Source organism: Urocitellus parryii, chromosome 9, assembly GCF_045843805.1.
Source record: "Urocitellus parryii isolate mUroPar1 chromosome 9, mUroPar1.hap1, whole genome shotgun sequence".
Taxonomy (NCBI): Eukaryota; Metazoa; Chordata; class Mammalia; order Rodentia; family Sciuridae; genus Urocitellus; species Urocitellus parryii.
Genome location: NC_135539.1, coordinates 7,538,100 through 7,559,723, shown reverse-complemented (window position 1 = coordinate 7,559,723; position 21,624 = coordinate 7,538,100). Strand labels below are relative to the sequence as shown.

The window sequence follows — 21,624 nt, the reverse complement described above, 5'->3', positions numbered from 1 at the left end:
AGCCACATCCCCAGCCCCCATCTGAATCTTTTTGTTCCTGGACAAATATCTATTGTCCCTTTCACCTTGAATAGAATGATTCCACATGAATGTTCCCAAGAGCTTACAGACTTTAACATTATATTAAATAACATGGGGGGAAAATACAGTTTTAGTCCTTATTCTCCAACTAATTAGTTTATTTCATAAGTTCTATTCATTTTTTCATTATTTTAATGAGCAGTTTAGCTTTTATTTGTAGAACTGTGATTGATCCAAACAGCCAAAAACAGCATAGTAATTATTTACCAATTTTTATTAAAATTTCAAACAAGTAATATTATATGTATTTTTAAATAAAAAAATTTAAAAAAAGATATCGATTCCTGCTGGGTGTGATGGTGCACACCTGTGATCCTAGGGAGGCTGAGGCAGGAGGATCATAAATTAGAGGCCAGCCTGGGTAAAATATGGAAAGGGCTGGGACATAGTTCAGTGGTAGAGCACCTTGGGTACTGGGAAAAAAGAAAGTTTTGAATGAAAAGAGGTTGATATTTAAATAATTTCTTTTTTGAGGAGGTATTTTTTTTTCCTTTTTGAGACAGGGTTCCACTATGCTGTCAAGTGATCCTCCAGCCTAACTCCTAAGTAGTTGGGACTACAGGTGTGCCATTGCACCTGGCTACCTTATTTTCCAATTTCAAGATTCTATGGTTATAAAGTTCTTCTGGGAATTGAACCCAGGGGTACCTTATCCCTGAGCTATATCCCCAATTTTTTCTACTATTTATTATGAGATAGCATCTCACTAAATTGATGAGATTGGCCTAGAACTTGTGATCCCCCTGCCTCAATCTCCCAAATTGCTGGGATTTCAGGTATGCACACCACCATGCCTGGCTATGGTTATAAAGTTCTTTACTCAAAGTTCTCTAGGTGTAAGATGTCCCTAAGAGAATGTGAATTTTGCATCACTAGATGCCAAAATTCTAGCATGCTACCAAAATACAGTCTTTGGGTTGGAATGTCTGTGTTTCTAAGAGTTCATAATCTGAAGATTTAACATTTCCAATTCTAGATTCTGTGGGTCCCTAGCTGCTGGCTCCATGTCCCTGGCCCCTGCCTCTGGACAGGAAATGACTAGCAACATGCCTGGATAGCCAGCCAGGTGTGCACATTACATATAAGGCCATGGTGGCTCTGGTCAGTGGCTGCCATGGGGCACTACAGTGCTCAGAGCTGAGATGGAACCAGCTGCCATAGGCCAGAGCGCCCTGTGCCCATGATGGGAGCCCCAATCTCTATGGGTTGGGCTGGGGGACAACTCATTCCTCCTGCTCTGCCCCAGGGAGGTCCCCAAACTCACTGTCACCAGTCCATTCTTGAGGGACAAAGACAGCAGAGCCCAGGGACTGGGCAATCCAGAAAAGATTCCTGGAGGATCAAGACTTTTTATACTCTTTGTCGATTTCTTGACTTATTGTGTGTGTTCTACCAGTCAATGTTCTCCATAAAAGCCAGGTCGTGTTCACCTCGTTTAGCACCAAGTCTAGCCTGCAGTAGGTTCGGGAGGAATCATTTCTTCAAAGAAATGATCTGTTGCTCTCTGCTTGCCTCGGGTGCGATGGTTCCAGACCCCACGTGGGGGCGCCCGCGGCCAACCACAGCATGTGGTGCTCGCCCCGCGCAGGCGCAGTGGTCGCCCTGCGCGCAGGCGCAGCATCGTTCCACGGCGCCCCGCGCAGGCGTAGTTGCCCCGACGACCTCCGCAGGGTTATCCGTACCCGGCACCCAGCTAGCGGAGTCCTGTGCGCCATGCCCGACACCTGGGACAAGGACGTGTATCCCGACCCCCCGCGCCGCACGCCGGCGCCTTCCCCGCAAACCTCGTTGCCCAACCCCATCACCTACTTCACGAAGGCCTTCGACCTCCTGGTGGACCGGCCCGTGACCCTCGTGAGAGGTACGAGCTCGGGGTTCTGCCTGCTCGCGGGGACCCCGGTGCCCCACACCCGAGGTCCCCGAGCTCCGCCGCCTCCTTTGGCTTTCCCACTGCTTCGCGGACCATTCCCCGGGACCTCCCCCGCCCCCGCCTCCCGGGTCGCTCCACCTTTCCCCAGGACGCCAATCCTTTGGCTGCGCCCTGTGCCTTCTATACCAGGACCCCTCTTTGCTCTCCGCCTCCGCCGCTTGAGAGGCTCCCTTAGTCTCTGGTCTCCGTCATAAACCGGGGTGTGTGTGTGGGGGGGGTGCTTGCTCTCGCAATCAACTGAGTCCTTGGGCCTGTTATGTCCCGGGCCCCTGCAATGCAAGTGACAACTGGTTGTAGTGTGATGGCTGAAATGCCCAAATTCGCCATCTCTGGTCCTAATTAGAAAATGTTCCATGCAACTTTTTGTGGTCCTATTTGCCAGCCTTCTGGTCAGCAGCAAGCGCTTGCTCTGCCTTGTTACAATTAAGCAGCTCATTCGTTCAACCTTAAGACATTTGAGGTACATAGCATACTCAAGTGGGTTTTTTTTTTTTTTTTTCCTATATTACGGTCTTCCAAGTTCTGGGGATTACTGGTTTGGGGGTTATGTTTATTTGGCACTGGGGATTTAACCCAGGGGCATTTTGCCACTGAGCCACATTCCCAGCCCCTGTTTTGAGACAGAGTCTTGCTAACTTGCATGGGGCCTCGCTGAGTTGATGAGGCTGGTGATCCTACTGCCTCTGCCTCCCAAGTCCCTGGGATTACAGGTGTGCACCACCACTCCCAGCAGGTTATTTATTTATTTAATTTTAAATTATATATATATACATATTTTTTTAGTTGTAGTTGGACAACTACAATTTTTATGTGGTGTTGAGGATCGAACCCAGGGCCTTGCACGTGCTAGGCAAGTGCTCTAGGCTGAGCCACAACCCCAGCCCCAGGTTATTTGTTTTTAAGGCAAAGAGGTCTTGCTATGTTGCCCAGCCTGGCCCTGAAGTCCAGGACCCAAGCAATCCTCCTGTCTCAGCCTACCAAGTCACTGGGTCTGGTATTCTTTGTTTAGGGAGTATAGTATAGCAGATGAGTCAGGTCCCTCTTTTTTTCTGTCGTCTTAGAAGTGGTTTGTTTTGGGGATTCAAGGACTGAATCCAGGGGCCCTTAACCACTGAGCTGCATTCTCAGCCCTTTCTTTTGAGACAAGGGTTCACTAAGCACCTGGTGTTTTTTATTCTTGGATGCATGAACTCTTTAGTCCCGCTGGTTAAAGCTACCAGTGGAAACTTTAGGCCTGGAGGTCATTGCAGGAGTTCTGTTGGTGCCTTCTTGCCTAGAGTGGGGTTCCTGGGCTGTGGGAGAGGTGGACTTGTAGAACTGGGTTCTGAATCCTGCCTTGCTCAGTCTCATTGGTGAAGACAAAGGGTTGTTCTGGTCACAAACTGTGATGATGCAACCAGAGATATCACCACTTATAGCCTCTAACATTTAGGAAATACCTCCACCCATCTATCTAAACTGACAAGTAAATTATCTGGTTTCCTTTCTAGAGTTTATAGAGCAGCAGCATGCCAAGAACAGGTATTATTACTACCACCGGCAATTCCGCCGAGTGCCAGACATCACAGAGTGCAAGGAGAAGGATATCCTGTGCATTTTTGAGGCAGAAATGCAATGGAGAAGGGACTAGTAAGTGTATAGCAGGGAATGTTGAGAAAGTACAAGAGACCACTTCCTACTTCCCATTATTTCCTGGGGATTCCTTGGGATGGCCTCATCCAGTGGGTATATCTCTTGGGGGTTGGCTCAGATTTTGAAGACAAGGCTTTCACTCAATCCTTTGGGTACTTGCTCCTTTTTAGCAAAGTTGATCAAGAAATTGTCAACATCATCCAGGAGAGGCTTAAGGCCTGTCAGCAGAGGGAAGGAGAGAGCTACAAGCAGAACTGTGCCATGGAACTGGAACAGTTTGCCCAGGTGGCCAAGGCCTACCAGGACCGCTGTAAGTTGAGCCCTGCCCACCCTTTTTTGCTTGTTTTTTCTTACCCAACTTATTAGCCAATCCATCCACCATCTCCTTCTCAGATCATGACCTGGGAGCCCATTATTCTGCCAGAAAGTGCCTGGCAAAGCAGAAGCAGAGAATGTTGGCAGAGAGAAAAGCTGCTAAGGAGGCTGCTGCTGCCTGAGGCCTCTTAACTAACCTGCTGCATTGCTGAAATAAAGTGATTTAACTCTACTTCTGGTGGTATCATTAGCCCCTTCGAAATTCCAGCTACCAGTTTATATGGAAGACAGAATCATTTACTAATGGGTTTCATTTACTTTATTATTTTTGTAAAAACCCTATGTTGTAGCCACAGCTGGAGCCTGGGTCCTCTGTACAGAGACTCTGGTATGGGTTTTCACAAGATGGTCAGTGAATTCCTACAAAGAAAAATCAACAGTTATGTAGTGGGAACACCATTCCCCTACAAAATTAAGGTGTTTCTGCCCCCCCCTCAAAAAAAAAACCTGTTGATAGTAAAATCTCACTAGCTAGACCAGAAATACCTGATAAGGAGACTTGGTGAACACAGTCTCTTTCCAGAGATCAGGGGTCAAATAGCTGTATGTCTTGGAGATGGCATCAAAGGTGGCCTTGGCTTCAAAAAAAAAAAAAACAACAGAAGAGAGTTAGTGGCTAATAGCAGAGAAGCCCTCCACCCCTACAGAAGCTGTTGCACTCCTAGGAACAGAGAGGCCACTTAGGGGCAGATCTGCCGTGCATTAGGAGGGCCTTCCTCTCTCTCCCTTAAAATACGCCAAGCACACACTGCACCTGTGTGATTCAGCGGAGCTGAGAGGGTTCACTGGCGATTCCTTCAGGGGCCACCTACCAAAATTGCCCAAGGTGGCAGTGCAGCCCCTGGCAGAAGTGTAGCAATCATCAATACCAGCCATCATCAGTAGCTTCTTGGGTACAGGAGCTGAGACGATGCCAGTACCTCTGGGGGCAGGGATGAGCCGTACCAGCACAGAACCACAACGTCCTGTCACCTAAGAAAAGCAGAATCACATAACAGGACCAGAGGGAAAATATGCTCCACCCCAGGCCCATCAATAACCATCACAACTTACCTTGCAAGGGACAGTGTGAGGCTTGCCAATCTTGTTCCCCCAATAGCCTCTCCGCACAGGAACAATGGAGAGCTTGGCCAGGATGATGGCCCCTCGGATAGCAGTTGCTACCTCCTTGGAGCATTTTACTCCCAGTCCAACGTGACCGTTGTAGTCCCCAATAGCCACAAATGCCTGGGAAAAAAATTATGTTAGGCGGCTGGTGATCCTCCACAACATCCATACACACTACCTAGTTCCTGTTGTGCCTCTCAAGGAAGAAAAGGCTACTGTGAGGCCAATCCAAGGTCCAGAGGGGCTCTTTCCTCTCTCTCCCCTGTACGAAAGTCACACGGGCAAAACTTAGTGTGACCATGCAGAGTGGGGAGAGTTTTGCCCAACTAGCCGAGTGCATGACAACCCTAATACCTTGAATCTGGTCCGCTGGCCAGCACGAGTCTGTTTCTGTACAGGCATGATCTTCAAAACCTCATCCTTGAGTGATGCCCCCAAGAAAAAGTCAATGATCTCAGACTCCTACAACAAAAGAACCAGTGTGCAAAAGTTGAGTGTTTAGCCCTTGATTCACCTAGATTCCAGGTCCGAGATGGCACTCTTTTCTATAAAAGCGAAGCCACCTCACCTCTGGCGATAACCCATGTCAAAGGTGGACACCCACACAAGCGCAACCACAGGCTCAAAGTGCAACTCTCCCAGCCCCTACCAAATTAAGCTCCGGAAGGCTGGTAGTTCAGCGCAATACCTTGATGGGCAAAGAGAAGAGATAGATCTCCTCCAGGGACTTGATCTTCATGTCCTTGACCAGGCGGCCCAGCTTGGTGACCGGGATCCACTGCGGGGAAGGTGCCAGTCAACACGGATACCTTCTCGGCGCCGTCCCCAAACGCGCCCCGCCCGGCGCCCGGGCCTACCTCCTTGTCTTCGGCCTTGCCTCCACGAGCCCCGCGGCCACGGCCCCGGCCCCGTCCACGGCCTCGGCCGCGGCCTCGGAGACCGCTGCCGAAGCCTCCGCGGAAGCCGCCCCGGCCACCCATTCCGGGGCCCCCGGGACCTCCGGGACCTCCCGCTGCACCGGCGTCATCCGCCATTTGCTGCACCGAGAAACAAGAACCAGCCAATTAGCGGGGAGCTGCCTCTGTAGCGACGTGGGAAATCCAGACACGGTGCATCGCGTCTGAAGATGCGATCGTGCGGGCTGGCCCCGGCCATCCGATGTCCGCGGATCGCCACAGCACGCGCCCCGTCCCGCCATAGCTAATAAGACTACTCACGTGTTTTTCCAGAGAAGAAGAAAGAATCCGTCTCGGAAGGAACTTTTATAGCAGGCCAAAAAACCGCGAGATCTCGGGAGCCTCGCCCCGAGTGGCCCTAGCACCGCGAGGCGGCTACGATTGGCTCCGCGGCGCCCCGCCCTCGCCGCACTCTGCCTGCGCCTGCGCATCGGCTCTTGCCACGGCCGGGCCTGCGCGGCGGGCGACTGGGCGGACCCGTATAAACGCACGCGCCTCAGTCCCGCGGCCTTTCGCGGATGCTGGGGCCGCGTGCTTTCCTTCGCTTTGGTAGGTCCGATTTGCTAGCCTGTCCGCAGGTAGTCGGGAGACCGGCGTTGGTTGAAAATCACCCTCGGCGCTGGCGGTGGCCGTGGGTGAGATTCGGCGCCCAGAGCCTCCAGGGGCCTCAGCTCGCCCCCCACTACCAGTGTGGGAAGGCGAAACCCAGGCCCCGACATCCCCGCTGCGGCTACTCGCGCGGTTATATCCCTGGCCAATCATCCCTGACCCCATCTTCTCTCTCCACAGGACAGGATTTCCCGGAGAACTTGAGGCCGACGCCGCCAGGACCTTGGGGGGTCGTGGCAGAGATCGGTGGTCCCAGCGTTTCAAATAAAGCTATTTAACTCGGGATGTGTGGACGTTCTTGGGGTCTCCTACCTGCCGGAAAATCGAGCCCTAGTAGTGCGTTTCTTCCCGGGCTAGCCAAACTGCTTTCGGATACCACAAATGTAGGGCTTAGGCACGTGTCTTAAGTGTCAGCCAGATTGGGACCCTGGTCTGTCTGCCTGTGTAGTGGAGTGAATTTATCAATCCTTAACAGTGGTGCTCAACCTACATGAGCATGTATCTCTAGGTCTTTTCTCAGGTCTGCACAGATGATAAACACTGGAAGGGAACTAGCTGGTTGCCGGTGATTTAGTTCTCTCTGCTATGGAGAACCAATTGATCAACATCTGAAGACCCTACGCTTTTGGAGTTCTCAGTGCCTGGGCAGCACCATCTGAGAAAGGTGCAGCTGTCCCTGTGATCCTACTGACCTTGGGGAAACAACTCTTAAGAGTCTAGGTTCTCTGTGCAAACCTGCTCTGGTACCAGATGTCAGCCTTGACCAACATAGAGGGTCAGTGTCCACACCTGAGTTTTTATATATATATGTTGTAGATGGACACAGTACCTTTATCTTTTTTTTTTTTTTTTTTTTGAGGAGTTACCAATTTTTTTTATTGGTTGTTCACAACATTACAAAGCTCTTGACATATCATCTTTCATACATTAGATTAAAGTGGGTTATGAACTCCCAATTTTTACCCCAGTACCTTTATCTTACTTATTCATAATATGGTGCTGAGACTCAAACGCAGTGCCTCACATGCTAGGCAAGAGCTCTACCACTGAGCCACAGCCTCGGCTCTAGACCAGAGTTTTGATTGGCCTGAGCTGAACAATGCCACTGTGATGTCGGCCCACACCTGCTGTGAAATGGAGGCTCCCAAGCCCCAGGCATCAGTGGAGCTGCCGTCCAGATACAGATCATGGTAAGCCTAAGGCCCTCATTTTTCCAGCCCTAAGATTTATGCTAAGCTATAAGGGATTGACCCGATTCCTCAATCAGAAATGCTTGGCAGTGGGTTACAGCCCCTACAGGGAATGAGGAAACCTCTGGGTCAAACTTAGAGCCATCTCTGCTAGGGATTGGTGGTCCTGGGGAAACCTTGACCCTCATGGCTGTCTTCCACATGAAGAGAGTTCTCATGTGGCCTACCTCCCCACCCAAACACTTGGGTATGTGGAGTGGGGGGCAGAACCTGGTGCCTGCCAGGCTCTGATACTGGTTTGACCTTTGCAGAGTGGCGGGTATGATCTCAACCTCTTTGCCAGCCCTCCCGACTGCAACTTCCTGTGCTCCGTCTGCCATGGGGTTCTCAAGAGGCCAGTAAGGTTGCCATGTAGCCACATCTTCTGCAAAAAGTGCATCCTCCGGTGGCTAGCCAGGTGCCACTGGGAACCCAAGGGACTGGGAGGGCAGGTGTGAAGCCACTCCTGTGGTCCAGAGCCCAAACTTTCCTAAGTCTGCTGAACACTGGGTTCCAATAGCCACAAGATGCTAAAATGTGTGGGTCTCCTAACCCTGTGGTGTTAACAGGTCCCAGCCTTGGGGACCCCCTTATACCTCCTCCAGCTAGAGAGACCATTTGGGTCACCCCTTGAAGATCTGTCCCTACGATCATGTCACTCTGCTTCCTTCTCACCTCACACACACACTTGCCTCCTTCCAGACAAAATACCTGTCCATGCTGCAGGAAAGAGGTGAAAAGGAAAAAGATGGTCCATGTGAATAAACTCCGGAAAACCATTGGCCGCCTAGAAGTCAAGGTAGCTCAAAGTACCCACTCCCATCACCCTTGGGTGGGGCAAAGCCAGGGCCAAGCATGCCATCTTCAAAGAAAACCAAGTGCAGCCCAGGCATCAGCAGACCTGGCTAAGTTTGAGTCATATACTACTTACCTGTGTGACCTTGGGCAATTTACTTAACTTTTCTGAGCTCTTGGGGCCTCAACTATAAAATGGGGATTCTAGAGAATTTTCAGTGAAGTGCCAGGTGTATGGGCTTTAGTCTCCAACCCCTGATTTTACAGATGAGGAAACCAAGGTTTAAAAAAAAAAAAATGCCCCGGGCTGGGAATGTAGCTCAGTATTAGAGTGCTTCCTCAGCATATGCAAAGCCTGGGTTCAAACCCCAGCACCACTACCATCCACACAAAACAAAAAGTGTGGCAAACATACCAGACTAACCCAGCTATACACCTCCCTGTTCAAGACTTGGGCCTATGGCCCTCCTCTAAGCACAGAAGTTCTTCCCACCTACCCATCTGTTCTGGAAGCAGAAAAGCTTGGGAGGTTCCTAGTCTCCTGGTTCTTGGTCAATGGTCAGATACCGAATGGGAGGAGAGGGTGGGGGCCAGGGAAGAGCCAGCTGGCAAATTCCCAGCCTGGCTTGGTCTGGCAGGGCCCAGCTAGGTTCGCTCACATGGAGGTCTTTCACACCCGCAGTGCAAGAACGCTGAGGCTGGCTGTTTGGTGACATGCCCCCTGGCCCATCGCAAGGGGCATCAGGACTCATGCCCCTTTGAGCTGATGGCCTGCCCCAACGAGGGCTGCTCTGCGCGAGTGCCACGTGGGGACCTGGCTGAGCACCAGCAGCACTGCCAGCAAGGTGGTGAGCAGCTTTGCCTCTTGGGCTGCGGGGCCACCCTGGGCCCAGCTGAACGTGCACGCCACAACTGCTACCGAGAACTACGCGAGGCCTGGAGCCAGCGCCAGGAGCGCAGCCGGACTCTGCTGCTAAGTCTGCTGCGGCGTGTGCGCCGGGTGCACCGCACCACCAACCTCATCCGCCGGCAACTGGCCCAGCTAGGCAACTTCCTGGAGGAGGATGACGCCCTGCTCCTGGGCACTGTGCAGGAGACGGAGGCCACCCCAGTGGGCACTACTGACGCTGAGGTGTGGGGGTCACAGGGCCAGCGTGCCTTGTAAATACAAGGGCAAATAAATGCTGAGCCCAGACCGGGCCTATCTCACCGCCTCTGTGCCTGCTAGCCTCATACCCTGTGCCCATTCCCCAGGCCCCCTTGCTCTTCATTTGCCTATTTCTTTTCTCTCAATGTCTTTTCTCCGAATCTCAACTCCAGTTGCTTCCTATCAATTTGTTTTACCAGTTTTGTAGCCTGTAGCATGAATGGCTCAAAATCGTTAACAGTAAAAGCCAGTTCCTCAGTAGCTCAGGAGGACCTGCACCCTCTCTGCATTCCTGTCCTTTAAGAATATCCTCTGGGGTTGGAGATATAATATAGCTCAGTGAACTAGCGCCGGTAGGCCCTGGATTCAATCCCTAGCACCACAGTCTCCTGTGCAATGGCTCCCTTAGCCACACTGACCTCTGCACCCCTAAGCAGTGGCTGTCCCTCTGCCCGAAACACGATCTCCAAAAAAACTGCTTTACTTCAATTGCTCTGGTGCCCCCTTCTCAATGAAGCCTTCTGCACTGCCCCCATTTAAAACTGCACTTCTGCCCTCTGCCTAATCCCTTGCTAACCTACATTTGCAAAACCTTAGCCTTTGGTGGAGTTCTTTTTTTTTTTTTTTGTCTTTTTTGGAACTGGGGGTCGAACCCAGGGCTTTGCGAATGCAAGGCAGACGCTTTGCCACTGAGCTACATCCCAGCCCAAAACCTTAGCCTTTAAACTGGTGTAATTATCCCCTTCTTCCCAGACCAGCCCTTGCCCCCACTTCTGCCCACTGGAGAGCTACTCCAGGGCAGGAAATTTTTCTTCCTGGGGTCTCCAAGGGCCTAAGGCAGTGTTTTGCATACAGAAGGTACTCAATAGAATGTCTCTGGAATTACCCAATTAGTGCGTTTATCCGGAGCACTTATATGGATTGAGTCCACCGTGCAGAAACTGGCTCTTGGCTCTGGCTCTATCCAAAAAAAGGGGAGGAAACACTTTCAAATGCCTGCCCCACTCGCTAAGTTGCTCAGGCTGGTCTCCAACTTGCGATCCTCCTGCCTCTGCCTCTGCCTGAGTCGCTGAGATTACAAGCATGTGCCACCGCGCCCAGCCATGGAAGTTTCTTAATCCTCAATACCAAAAAATAAACTTCCATAAATAGGCAACGTCACGGGCAACCGGAGCACACTACCTATTTTCCTTTGCCGGGGCTGCGCCCCTCCACACCCCACCCTTTAGACCGGAAATTCGCCGGCTTCCGTTTCCGGACGCAGCAGCAGCAGCTACTGCCCACGACAAAGATGGCATCTGGTGCGCTGTGCTGATGGCGTCACAGTAGTCGCGGACGGTGACACCATCAGCAGCGCGACGGGAGTGAGGAGTGGCGCGCCGGTCTCCCTCACGCGGCGGCGGCGGGTCCTGGCGGCAGGGACGGCGGCGACATGGCTGAGGCCGCGTCCGGAGTGAGCCGCTTCAAGGCGAAGTAAGCCCAGCGCGGGAGACGGGTTCGCTGCCGGAGTAACGGAAGCGTCCGCGGCGGGCCGAGCGCGCGTTCGGGTCGGAGAGGCACCCTGCCTGTGGAGTCGCGGGCCAGGCAGCGGTGGTAGCAGGACGGTCGGCACCGCCTGCCATGGGGAAGGGCGGCAGACCCGGCGCAGCGAGCGTCGGGTATCTAAAGAGGAGCCAGTTTCAGGGGCGTGGAGTGGGGACGAGGCGCCCCGCGGGGAAGGGGCGAGCTGAGCGCCTGTCGGCGCAGGGCTGGGTGGTCACGGGAGATGGGAACCACCTGTGATCCGGCTTCTCCCCGGAGCCAGAAGACAGGAAGTGGGTCCCTGAGTCCGGTTTTCATTCAATTCCCCAGCTTGTGCTGCACAGCGACAGCTAGAGCTCAGTGCCTGTGACACACAGCTTCATGGCACAGATCATTTCCATCCGTGCCTCAGGGGATTGAGTTGTGACAAGCACCAGCAAAGGAAAGGCTGTGCTGGCAGCACTTCTGTTGGGGGATATCTGGGTTCAGAGAATAGGATTGGTTCCATCTTGTCAAGCTGGCTTCCCAGAAGGGAATGTAGCTGCGTGTTGGAATCTGGGGGGACCCTGGTCATATGCAAGAAGCAGAGGACCTGTCCCAAGGGCTGGGCCAGGAGAATGAGGCAGCAGTGTGGACTGTGAGAGGAAAAGTTTGCAGGAGCAAGGTTTGGAAACATGTAAAGAAAAAGAAGGTTTTAAGTAGGGCTGTGACATAATCGGTTGTTCTAAAAAATAACTGGTATCACCAGACACAGTGGTAGACTTGGAAGGCTGATACAGGAGGATTGGAAGTTTGAGGCCAGCTTCAGCAACTTATCAAGGTTCTGAGCAACTTAATGAGACCCTGTCTCAAAAATAAAAAGTGGTGGACTCTGGGTTCAATCCCCAATACCAAAAATGATGATGATGATGATGATGATGATGCCCCAATACCAAAAATGATGATGATGATGATGCCCCAATACCAAAAATGATGATGATGATGATGATGACGACAATAACTGGCATCAGGGCATGGTGCCATCAATTCAGGAGGCTGAAGCAGGAGGATCACAAGTAACTCAGGGAGACCCTGTCTCAATAAAAAGGGCTGGGGATGTAGCTTAGTGGTAGAGTGCCCCTGGGATCAGCTCTCCCAGTGCTACAGGGATGGGAGAATAACTGGCAGCATGATTGAGAGAGTAGGTAGTGTGCCCAGAAAAGAGACTGGAACTGCTATCCAGGGGAGACTGCAATACCCTGGACCAGGGTGGAGGCCATAGAGAGGGAGGAGGCCATAGAGAGGGAAAGAAGAAGACAGCATGAGCGAGGTCACAGAAGTGATACCTGCCTGGAGAGTGAGATCAGGTGAGGCTGGGCCTACAGAAGGGATCCAGGATGGAGAAGGGGTGTGCTGAACTTCAGGAGTGAAGACTGGAGAGATGGCACCCTAGGTCCTACAGGAGACCCCCAAGGCCCCTACTTAGGAGACTGGGCTGCCTGGCTGCATTCACCTGAGTCAGGCTCACCTCTCCATGCTGCAGGACCCCACATGGATCACTAATCAGTGCTGGATCTCAACCTGTCTGTAATACAGGGGTAGGAACACCCACCCACAGAAAGATGCCCAGGAGTTCCACAAGGGAAAGGGTTTGGGACAGCACCCAGCACAGGGCTAGGCACGGGGGGCTAAGGGGGTGGCAGTTCTTTACTCACCTGGTTCTCTTTCCAGCTATGCTATTGAGCGCAAGATGGAGCCTTTCTACAAGGGCGGGAAAGTACAGGTACCAGCTCCAGGGACAGGTGGGGTGGTGGATGGGGCAGGCAGCAGGTGCCCAGCATTGCCTTGATTGAGACCCCTGTGTCCAGCTGGACCAGCCTGGCCGGCACCTCTTCTGCGTCTGTGGTACCAGAGTCAACATCCTGGATGTGGCCTCAGGGGCTGTACTAAGGAGCCTGGAGCAGGTAAGGGCAGGTAAACAGGTGGGAGGGGGAGGTAGGAGGGGCAGCCCTTTCTCATGGTGCTGTGTGCTTTCCCTCAGGAGGACCAAGAAGACATCACTGCCTTTGACCTCAGCCCGGATGAGGAGGCACGTGGGGCAGGGGTGGGAAGTGAGCTCTGTGGCCTCCCTCCCACATTGCATGTGGACAGAAAGCTCACCTGCCAGCTGAACTGCACATTCCCCAGGTGCTGGTGACAGCCAGCCGGGCACTGCTGCTGGCTCAGTGGGCCTGGCGAGAGGGCAGCATTACCCGCCTATGGAAGGCAGTACACACCGCTCCTGTGGCAACCATGGCCTTTGATCCCACCTCCACACTGCTAGCCACAGGTAGGGCCTCAGCTGGGCAGGTGGGCTGGAGGGCGCAGGGCAGAGGCTTTGGACACACCAGCTCCCTTACTTCAAATGTTCCTGCAGGCGGTTGCGATGGGGCTGTGCGTGTCTGGGATGTTGTACGACACTATGGGACACACCACCTTCGGGGCTCTCCTGGAGTTGTGCAGTGAGTTGGGGCAGTGCAGAGTGGGTGGACAGAGGCACCACCTTTGGGCAGCACAGCTCACCCATCCCCCACCTGCCTGCAGTTTGGTGGCCTTCCACCCGGATCCCACTCGCCTGCTGCTCTTCTCCTCAGCCGCAGACGCTGCCATCCGCGTGTGGTCACTGCAGGACCGCTCGTGCCTGGCTGTGCTAACTGCCCACTACAGTGCTGTCACCTCACTGACCTTTAGTGCTGATGGCCATACCATGCTCAGGTCAGTGGCAGACCATGCAAGCCCTGGGAGGAAGTGAGGGCTCAAGACAGTGGGAACTGAGAATGGACTCTGGTACTAAAGGGGCTTTCTCTCCACAGCTCTGGACGTGACAAGATCTGCATTCTCTGGGACCTTCACAGCTACCAGGCCACAAGGACTGTGCCAGTGTTTGAGGTGGGGGCACCTGTAGAGAGGGCCAGTGAGTTGGACAGGGGATTGATGGGGGAATGGCAGCAGTCTTTGACCCAGCTCATCCCCAGAGTGTGGAGGCTGCTGTGCTGTTGCCTGAGGAGCCAGTTCCTACACTGGGTATGAAGAATTCAGGCCTGCATTTCCTGACTGCTGGTGACCAAGGTGTGTGGGGCTGGCCACAGGCTGACCACAAGAGCTAGGGGAGACCTGCAAGACTAATAGCAGCCCCTCTCCCACTGCACAGGCAAACTGCGCGTGTGGGAGGCAGCTTCTGGGCAGTGTGTATACACCCAACCACAGCTGCCAGGCCCTGGGCAGGAACTGACCCACTGTGCCCTGGCCCGCACTGCTGGCCTACTCCTCAGTGTCACTGCCGACCACAACCTACTACTCTATGAGGCACAGTCCCTGCAGCTGCAGAAGCAGGTGAGTGCCTGCCCCTGGAGCCCAGGGCTGGAGACACCAAGCAGCTCTCCACTCCACACAAGTCCCAGCTTACGTTCTTGCCTCCCACAGTTTGCTGGCTACAGCGAGGAGGTATTGGATGTCCGGTTCCTTGGGCCCAAGGACTCCCACATTGTTGTGGCTTCCAATAGCCCTTGCCTAAAAGTATTTGAGCTGCAGACATCAGCCTGCCAGATCCTCCATGGCCACACAGGCAAGTGGAGCTCATGATACTGGGTTTGATTGCCTCCTTACTCTACTGCCTTTTTGCCATATTGACTTCTGACCACTCTTCCCACTAGACATTGTCCTGGCCCTGGATGTTTTCCGGAAGGGGTGGATCTTTGCCAGCTGTGCCAAGGTAAGGCCTCCTGAAATGTGGAGGTGCAGGGGAAGCCAAAGCAATAGGACCACAGCCCAGCTTCTTTCCTCAACTCTTCCCATCCCAGGATCAAAGTGTCCGAGTCTGGAGGATGAACAAAGCTGGCCAGGTGGCCTGTGTGGCCCAGGGCTCTGGGCACACACACAGTGTGGGCACCATCTGCTGCTCCAGGTAGTGGGACAGGGCTGGATCCAGGAATATTAGAGGAGATGGAGGCTCAGGCCTACTAATGGGGTTCCATTTCAGGGAGGGGAAGGTTGTGGCTTTGACCTTACTCTGAGATTCTAGGCTAGAAGTGGAATAGAGATCAGGTCCAGAGAACCCCAGGTTGTTATGGGCAGGGAATCCTCAGTAGTAGTCTTGGGACAAAGTGGACCAAGGAGGGAGTGAGTGGAGAATGAATGAACGAGGTTCAGGTGGAGAAAGGGATCCAGCATTTAAGACTGGGGTCCATTTGCAAGGGGAGGACTAGAGGTATTTGGGGCAATGCCCTGGGACCACCTCTACTCTGGGCCTTGGTGTGGCAGGCCAGACCTGTGTGGTGTGCTGGCAGACATTGCTGTCTAGCCTTAGGTGTCTCTCCTCTCCCCTGCTGGGCTCTAGGCTAAAGGAATCCTTCCTAGTGACAGGCAGCCAGGACTGTACGGTGAAGTTATGGCCCCTCCCAGAAGCTCTGCTATCCAAGAGCACTGCCCCAGATGGTAGCTCCATTCTCCTGCAGGCCCAGGCCACCCAGCGCTGCCATGACAAGGTGACCACATTGGACCCTGGGTGGAGACATGGTTGAACCCTTGCTATGGTAGAGGTCTGAGCTGCTGCCACCTGCTCTCTCACCAGGACATCAACAGCGTGGCTGTCGCCCCCAATGACAAGCTGCTGGCCACAGGCTCTCAGGACCGCACAGCCAAGCTATGGGCTCTGCCACAGTGCCAGCTACTGGGTGTTTTCTCTGGCCACCGGCGTGGCCTCTGGTGTGTTCAGTTCTCACCCATGGATCAGGTGCTGGCCACAGCCTCAGCTGATGGTACCATCAAGCTCTGGGCATTGCAGGATTTTAGCTGTCTCAAGGTAAGTAGCGTCCCCTGGCCTGGACCCTCCCATCTGCTGCAACCTCACATCCTCCTCACACCTCCCCACAGACATTTGAGGGGCATGATGCTTCAGTACTGAAGGTAGCCTTTGTGAGCCGTGGCACACAGCTGCTGTCTAGGTGAGACACTGGGCACAGGTGGGGTGGGGCAGGGTGGTAGGCAGGCCCCTACACTCAGCCCTTCCCAATCCCAAACCCAGTGGTTCTGACGGGCTTGTGAAGCTTTGGACCATCAAGAATAACGAGTGTGTGCGGACACTGGATGCCCATGAAGACAAGGTCTGGGGGTTGCACTGCAGCCAGCTGGATGACCGCGCCCTCACTGGGGCCAGCGACTCCTGTGTCATTCTGTGGAAGGTTGTGGGCCATCTTGGGGGCTTGGGTGGGCTGCAGGCCATCTTGGGGGCTTGTCTGACCCTCATCTGATCCCAGGATGTGACTGAGGCAGAACAGGCGGAGGAGCAAGCCAAGCGGGAGGAACACATGGTTAAGTAAGTGGGGACCCAGTCCCAGCACCCCTGCTCTGTGGCACAGGGAAACAGGCTAGGTGGGTTCACTCCAGTGGGAACTCAGGCCCATGCCTATTGACTCCACCTTCAGCCCCAGCCAAGATCCCTGAGTGGCCCTGCCTTCCCTCCACCACCAGGCAGCAAGAGCTAGACAACCTGCTCCATGAGAAGCGGTATCTGCGGGCTCTAGGCCTGGCCATCTCCCTGGATCGGCCCCATACTGTGCTAACTGTTATCCAGGGTAAGTACCTGCTGCTCCAAGGGCAGGGGGCGGGAAATTAGACTCCAGTGACTATTGATTCCCTTTCTGGAACTTGAGTGTCCTCCTCCCATAGCCATCCGCAGAGACCCTGAGGCCTGTGAGAAGTTGGAAGCCACCATGCTGAGATTGAGGCGAGACCAGAAAGGTCCTGAACAGGCAGGAAAGGGCCAGTTGGGGGTGGAGGAGCAGGGCAGGGTGGAATGGCTTAGGAGTCAGAGTGTGACTGTCCCTGATGCCCACAGAGGCCCTGCTGCGCTTCTGTGTCACCTGGAACACCAACTCCCGGCACTGCCATGAAGCCCAGGCTGTGTTGGGTGTGCTACTGCAACACGAACCCCCTGAAGAGCTGCTGGCCTACCAGGGTGTGCGTGCTGCACTGGAGGCCCTACTGCCCTACACTGGTATGTGGGCATGGGCAGGGCCAGGGGCGGTCTTGTGGGTGCCTGGACCTTCTGACCTCCTTCTGTCCTTCCCAGAACGGCACTTTCAGAGGCTTAGCCGGACTCTGCAGGCAGCCACCTTCTTGGACTTCCTATGGCACAACATGAAGCTATCCCCTCTCTCTACTACCCCCACAGCCCTCTGAGACACATAAAGGTGTACTTTTCTATCCTGCGTGTGGATCTGAATTGTCATTTCCAAAGTCCCTGGTTATAACCTTGACTAACCAGGGATGCACTTTAGCCCCTGATGGTCTCAACCCATGAGCCAGATCCTCTACTGCCTCAGCAAACAGAGACTGGATTAGGACATTCAGAAGTTTTTACTCAAAGGAAGGAAATGGGAAAGTGGACCCTCTTGACCTGCCAGATTGGGAGTCCCACCCTCATCCACCCTTACTTATCCAGTGCTGGGGAACTACTGTCAGCCACTCTTTGGGTCTGGATCATCTGGCCCAGGACTGTTATTAGAGTACATGGCAAGTCTCCTGGCAGGGTCATATACACACTCAAGGAGGGCCCAGGGGTCCTGGAGCCCTCCCTAGTGCCCTGCGGGTAATGATACAGCAGCGGCTCTGGATGGCACTCAATGGTGGGCGGGTGGGCACAGCAGGGGGAGTAGTAGTGGCCTCCTCTGCCGTGTCCTCACCAAGTATCCCTGTCCCACTCAGGAGTGAACCCAGCCCTTCAGGCTGCAGCAGCACTGCTGGGAGCAGACCGGTCTTGCCACTGTATCTGTAAAGGAAGACAGGGCTTGGTCAGGGAGTGGGGTGTCCCTGCCACTCTGGGCCCACCAAAGTCTTTCCCCTGCACACCTGCAGAGCCACCAGCCACGGTCTGAAGTTTGTAGCACGCGAACTCGTGCCCCCACAGGCACTGAGAGCTCATCATCACGGCTGCCTTCATAGGCACGGGAAGCACAGAACTGGGTCCCTGGGGATGAGTGTTATTTATGGGTCACTGAAGCTGCAGCAATCAGAATCCTACCTTGCTGTGGGCACCAGGCACACTCTGGCCTGGTGGGGAAAAGAATTGGGCTCATACCGATGGTTCCCAGGTTCAGGCCTGCCTCTTTGTCCTGGCCTAGGGCCATCTCCTCCAGGTAGGGAGCTGGAAACCAGGCTGTCTGTAGGTCCTCATTTTCCACCAGCCACCAACCTGCATGAGAGGTGAGGGAGGGGATCAGATCCTAATGTCCACTCAGATTCAGAAGGCCATGGGTTCCTGTTGGCCCTACCTGAGGGGTGTCGCAGCAGCACATCCAGGCTTTCCTGGGCCCCTGCAAGGAAAGGCCTGCCCTGTGTATCCTGGGTGCGAAAGGGCTGCAGGCAGCGAAGCCTCTGAGCCTCCAGGCTGTGGATGGCAAGACTGTTGGCCGGTTGTGATAAAGGCTCCTCTGGGGCAGGCAGGATCACCAGGCTGAGAAGGGTAGCCCAAAGGTTGAGTGTTGGGAATGGGCCTGACACCCTAACCAGTCAACACAGCCTCCAGGCCTGCCTCTTCAAGGACTTGCCAACATGGGTGTGTGGGGGTGGGGTGGGGGTAGGTTAGGCACCTTCCAGGAGGCAGCACGGGCTCCAGGTCCAGGGGTTGCGGTGCAAAGAAGTTGGTGAGTGCCAGGCTCCTAGATACCCGCTCAGCAGTGGCCAACAGCGCTTGTGCATAGGTATCCAGCAGCCGAAGGCGTGCTAGGCCGCGGCCCGTGCGCCCCCCTCGCATTAGCAGTGGTATGTCTGTGGGCACAAGAAGTATGCGCTGTGGTGTCCCGTCCTGAGCCAGGCTCTGCCTTCCCCACTCCCCTGGGACCCTTGCCGGCCTCACCAGGAAAACTAGGAAGAATGCGGTCAGATCTCCGCAGCAGGCCCGCCTCCACGGGAAAGGTGTCCTTGAGGGTCTTCTGCAGGGAAGAGGGAGACATGAGACTACCAGAGCACAGTCTTTGGGAAGCTGGGGTCCCTCTCGGGGATCACAGGGCTGGAAGCCCAAAACGAGCAGGAAGGGTCTCTGGTGGTTGCCCGGAGGCCGCTTGCCCAGGTCACTTACTTGGAGCTGTCTGAACTCGCCCCAGCTCCTGCGCACAAAGGTGTTGCTGCCATCAGACCAGCGAACGGAAAAGGAGAACGTCTAGGGAGGAAAGGTGGGTACCTCGGAAGCTGGGCCTGACACCCCCAGCTTCTCCTCCCCCTTAGGACTAGTGGAGACCCAATGCGGTCGTACCTGGAGCCGCTGCACCTGCACCAGAGCCACCGCGCGCACAGACAACGGGTGCCTAGGGCTAGCCATTACTGGCTGGCCTGGCGTGATTCCGGAGAGCAGCAGGATCGCACCGCCTACCTGACCTTCAGGGGGCTCCAGCAGCCGGAAGATTGGCTTGAGGGGAATTCCCACAGGTGCTCTCAGCCAGGTCTCTGCAGAGCTGCCACACCTCTCCCCAGGTCTTTCCGCTTTCCTGGCGGTCTCCCAAGCCCAAGGCGGGAAGGAGGGTGGCCCGGGGAGGGGACAAAACCTGAAAAAAGGACCGCCACCTGGCACCCTCCCTCCTGAGTCTGACTCATCAAAGTGCCGCCTCCCCTGGCCCACTCGGCCTCTCCCCTCCCAGGGTGTACCCAATAGCCCTCTCTTTGAGTCACCTGTGGAGCTCTGCAGTTGTAGTCTGGAATCAAGGACCCCAGTGCTTAGGGCTTCAAGTGCATTCTCTGGCTTAATTTTATTTTATTTTATTATTATTTTTTTAATATTTATTTTTTAGTTCTCGGCGGACACAACATCTTTGTTGGTATGTGGTGCTGAGGATCAAACCCGGACCGCACGCATGCCAGGCGAGCGCGCTACCGCTTGAGCCACATCCCCAGCCCCGTCTGGCTTAATTTTAATGTGGGAGAAGGAAGGGTCTTCATGTTCCCAAGTCATAAGAGGAAACTTAAGATAAATGGATAATTACTATGAGTTTCTCTGAATAGGTTTAGGGAGGGACAGACCTCATAAGCCAAAGCCCAGGGGTTCTCTTACAGTGGGGAGACTTGGGGCAAGATAAAGAAAGTCCATCTTTTGGTGACTTCACTTGAGTGTTGGGGAAGTGGTCACCAGGACTGTTTTGAGAGCCATCTCTGAATCCATGTCACAACTTACTGTAAATATCATCTCTGTCATCAGGCCTATTTCCCTATCAGCTGGGGTGGAGGAAGCCCTATAATCCCTGGACAGAGGGCTCACCCAGGAACCTCACCTCTCTGGGCTGCTTCCTTATTGTGGAGATTTCCGGAGCCTGACCCACTCTGAAGCACAGAGGTTCTTCCTGGTGCTGGCATCAGGATTCCCCTACTCCAGGCCCTCCAGAGATTTAGTTTCTGGGTTATCCTTCTATGAAACTATTTTGGCCTCAATAAAGGGTCTTTATGTGTCCATCCCACTAGGGCTCTTTTTGAACCCCTGGAAACTTCCCTAGTCTTAGCCCAGGCAATGAATATGTGACAGTGGCAGAGTGCCTTCAGCTCGGCTGTCACCCTCCCTTCAACCTCAGCTGAGGGCATGCTGGCCTGGTGGGGTCCAGGGTAGGATAGCTCCTGCTCCCCTGTGTAGGAATCCAGCTTGACGTGACTACAGCCATCTTGGTCATTAACTCCATCTTTCCTCCCCCACAACACTGTCATATATTCCAAATCCTACAGGATTAACGAAATCATTAAAATGGACAAAACTGGGCATGGTGGCACACATCTGAAATCCCATCTTTGGGATTATAATTCAAGGCCAGCCTGGGTAACTTCATGAGATCCTATCTCAAAAAAAATTTAAAAGCCTGTGGATGTAGCTCAGTGATAAGAGTGGCTCTGGGTTCTATCCCCAGCACCAGGAAAAAAACCAATCTGTTTCCTGCCAGGCACTTAGGCCTGGACTATCTCTTAAATGCTTGAAAATTTTTGAGACAGCCCAGATACATTCAAGTTGGACTTGGGTTATCTTTGCTGTCTTGGATATTAAACCCTTTCCTCTGTCTGAGGGTGCGGGAATCCTCCTGTCTTGCTTTTTATGTCAGTCCCTAACAAACTTCACTTTGTGAAATCCTGGATTCTCCCATCCAAGAACTAAGCAGGCCTGACCCCACTTACCTTCCTAGATTGGAGATCAGGTACATTCATGGTGGTTCGGCCATAGATTTGTCTGCTTCTTTCTTCAGTCTCAGCACTCTT

The 21,624-nt window shown here is 53.8% G+C and overlaps 5 protein-coding genes and 3 non-coding genes across 12 annotated transcripts; 4 read left to right on the top strand and 4 right to left on the bottom strand.

Moving 5' to 3' along the window:
* The first annotated feature begins 1,711 nt into the window (after nucleotides 1-1,711).
* Nucleotides 1,712-4,190, top strand: Ndufb10 (NADH:ubiquinone oxidoreductase subunit B10). The gene is made up of 4 exons (XM_026385518.2): nucleotides 1,712-1,942; nucleotides 3,502-3,640; nucleotides 3,814-3,953; nucleotides 4,037-4,190. Exons 1-4 carry the CDS (start codon nucleotides 1,795-1,797, stop codon nucleotides 4,138-4,140), a joined length of 531 nt encoding a protein of 176 aa, XP_026241303.1. The 5' UTR covers nucleotides 1,712-1,794; the 3' UTR covers nucleotides 4,141-4,190.
* A 61-nt stretch (nucleotides 4,191-4,251) lies between these two features.
* Rps2 (ribosomal protein S2) lies at nucleotides 4,252-6,184 on the bottom strand. The gene is made up of 7 exons (XM_026385517.2): nucleotides 5,983-6,184; nucleotides 5,814-5,903; nucleotides 5,480-5,587; nucleotides 5,072-5,245; nucleotides 4,831-4,990; nucleotides 4,505-4,596; nucleotides 4,252-4,378 (listed from the first exon to the last, which is right to left on the bottom strand). Exons 1-7 carry the CDS (start codon nucleotides 6,157-6,159, stop codon nucleotides 4,298-4,300), a joined length of 882 nt encoding a protein of 293 aa, XP_026241302.1. The 5' UTR covers nucleotides 6,160-6,184; the 3' UTR covers nucleotides 4,252-4,297.
* Nucleotides 4,667-4,800, bottom strand: LOC113180584 (small nucleolar RNA SNORA64/SNORA10 family). Its single transcript, XR_003300489.1, has one exon. It is a non-coding gene; the product is annotated as a small nucleolar RNA SNORA64/SNORA10 family (small nucleolar RNA).
* LOC113180585 (small nucleolar RNA SNORA64/SNORA10 family) lies at nucleotides 5,309-5,442 on the bottom strand. Its single transcript, XR_003300490.1, has one exon. It is a non-coding gene; the product is annotated as a small nucleolar RNA SNORA64/SNORA10 family (small nucleolar RNA).
* Nucleotides 6,185-6,534: 350 nt separating the features above from the next.
* On the top strand, nucleotides 6,535-9,879 carry Rnf151 (ring finger protein 151). 2 transcript variants are annotated; one of them, XM_026385573.2, is made up of 4 exons: nucleotides 7,594-7,880; nucleotides 8,192-8,337; nucleotides 8,622-8,718; nucleotides 9,397-9,879. In XM_026385573.2, exons 1-4 carry the CDS (start codon nucleotides 7,878-7,880, stop codon nucleotides 9,877-9,879), a joined length of 729 nt encoding a protein of 242 aa, XP_026241358.1. In that variant the 5' UTR covers nucleotides 7,594-7,877. The 2 variants fall into 2 exon arrangements, 1 of the variants encoding a protein (XP_026241358.1); XR_003300481.1 differs by lacking the exons at nucleotides 7,594-7,880; nucleotides 8,622-8,718; nucleotides 9,397-9,879 and adding exons at nucleotides 6,535-6,630; nucleotides 6,871-7,465 and having other exon boundaries at nucleotides 8,192-8,272.
* Nucleotides 6,677-6,802, top strand: LOC113180581 (small nucleolar RNA ACA64). The gene has a single exon (XR_003300486.1). It is a non-coding gene; the product is annotated as a small nucleolar RNA ACA64 (small nucleolar RNA).
* A 902-nt stretch (nucleotides 9,880-10,781) lies between the features above and the next one.
* Nucleotides 10,782-17,625, top strand: Tbl3 (transducin beta like 3). 4 transcript variants are annotated; one of them, XM_026385564.2, is made up of 22 exons: nucleotides 10,782-11,334; nucleotides 13,093-13,144; nucleotides 13,230-13,325; nucleotides 13,403-13,450; nucleotides 13,549-13,690; nucleotides 13,778-13,862; nucleotides 13,945-14,115; nucleotides 14,214-14,289; nucleotides 14,376-14,469; nucleotides 14,552-14,733; nucleotides 14,824-14,965; nucleotides 15,054-15,112; nucleotides 15,201-15,304; nucleotides 15,737-15,884; nucleotides 15,971-16,201; nucleotides 16,273-16,343; nucleotides 16,424-16,580; nucleotides 16,656-16,714; nucleotides 16,870-16,973; nucleotides 17,068-17,139; nucleotides 17,237-17,395; nucleotides 17,471-17,625. In XM_026385564.2, the coding sequence occupies exons 1-22, from the start codon at nucleotides 11,294-11,296 to the stop codon at nucleotides 17,578-17,580; spliced, it is 2,403 nt and encodes an 800-aa protein (XP_026241349.1). In that variant the 5' UTR covers nucleotides 10,782-11,293; the 3' UTR covers nucleotides 17,581-17,625. The 4 variants fall into 4 exon arrangements, with proteins under 4 accessions (XP_026241349.1, XP_077658439.1, XP_026241350.1 ...); XM_077802313.1 differs by having other exon boundaries at nucleotides 10,782-11,519; XM_026385565.2 differs by having other exon boundaries at nucleotides 17,068-17,150; nucleotides 17,471-17,603.
* Nucleotides 17,626-17,943: 318 nt separating this feature from the next.
* Nucleotides 17,944-19,717, bottom strand: Noxo1 (NADPH oxidase organizer 1). Its single transcript, XM_026385300.2, has 8 exons — nucleotides 19,652-19,717; nucleotides 19,478-19,558; nucleotides 19,256-19,331; nucleotides 18,990-19,167; nucleotides 18,672-18,853; nucleotides 18,479-18,592; nucleotides 18,250-18,367; nucleotides 17,944-18,169 (listed from the first exon to the last, which is right to left on the bottom strand). The coding sequence occupies exons 1-8, from the start codon at nucleotides 19,715-19,717 to the stop codon at nucleotides 17,944-17,946; spliced, it is 1,041 nt and encodes a 346-aa protein (XP_026241085.2).
* Between the last annotated feature and the right edge of the window lie 1,907 nt (nucleotides 19,718-21,624).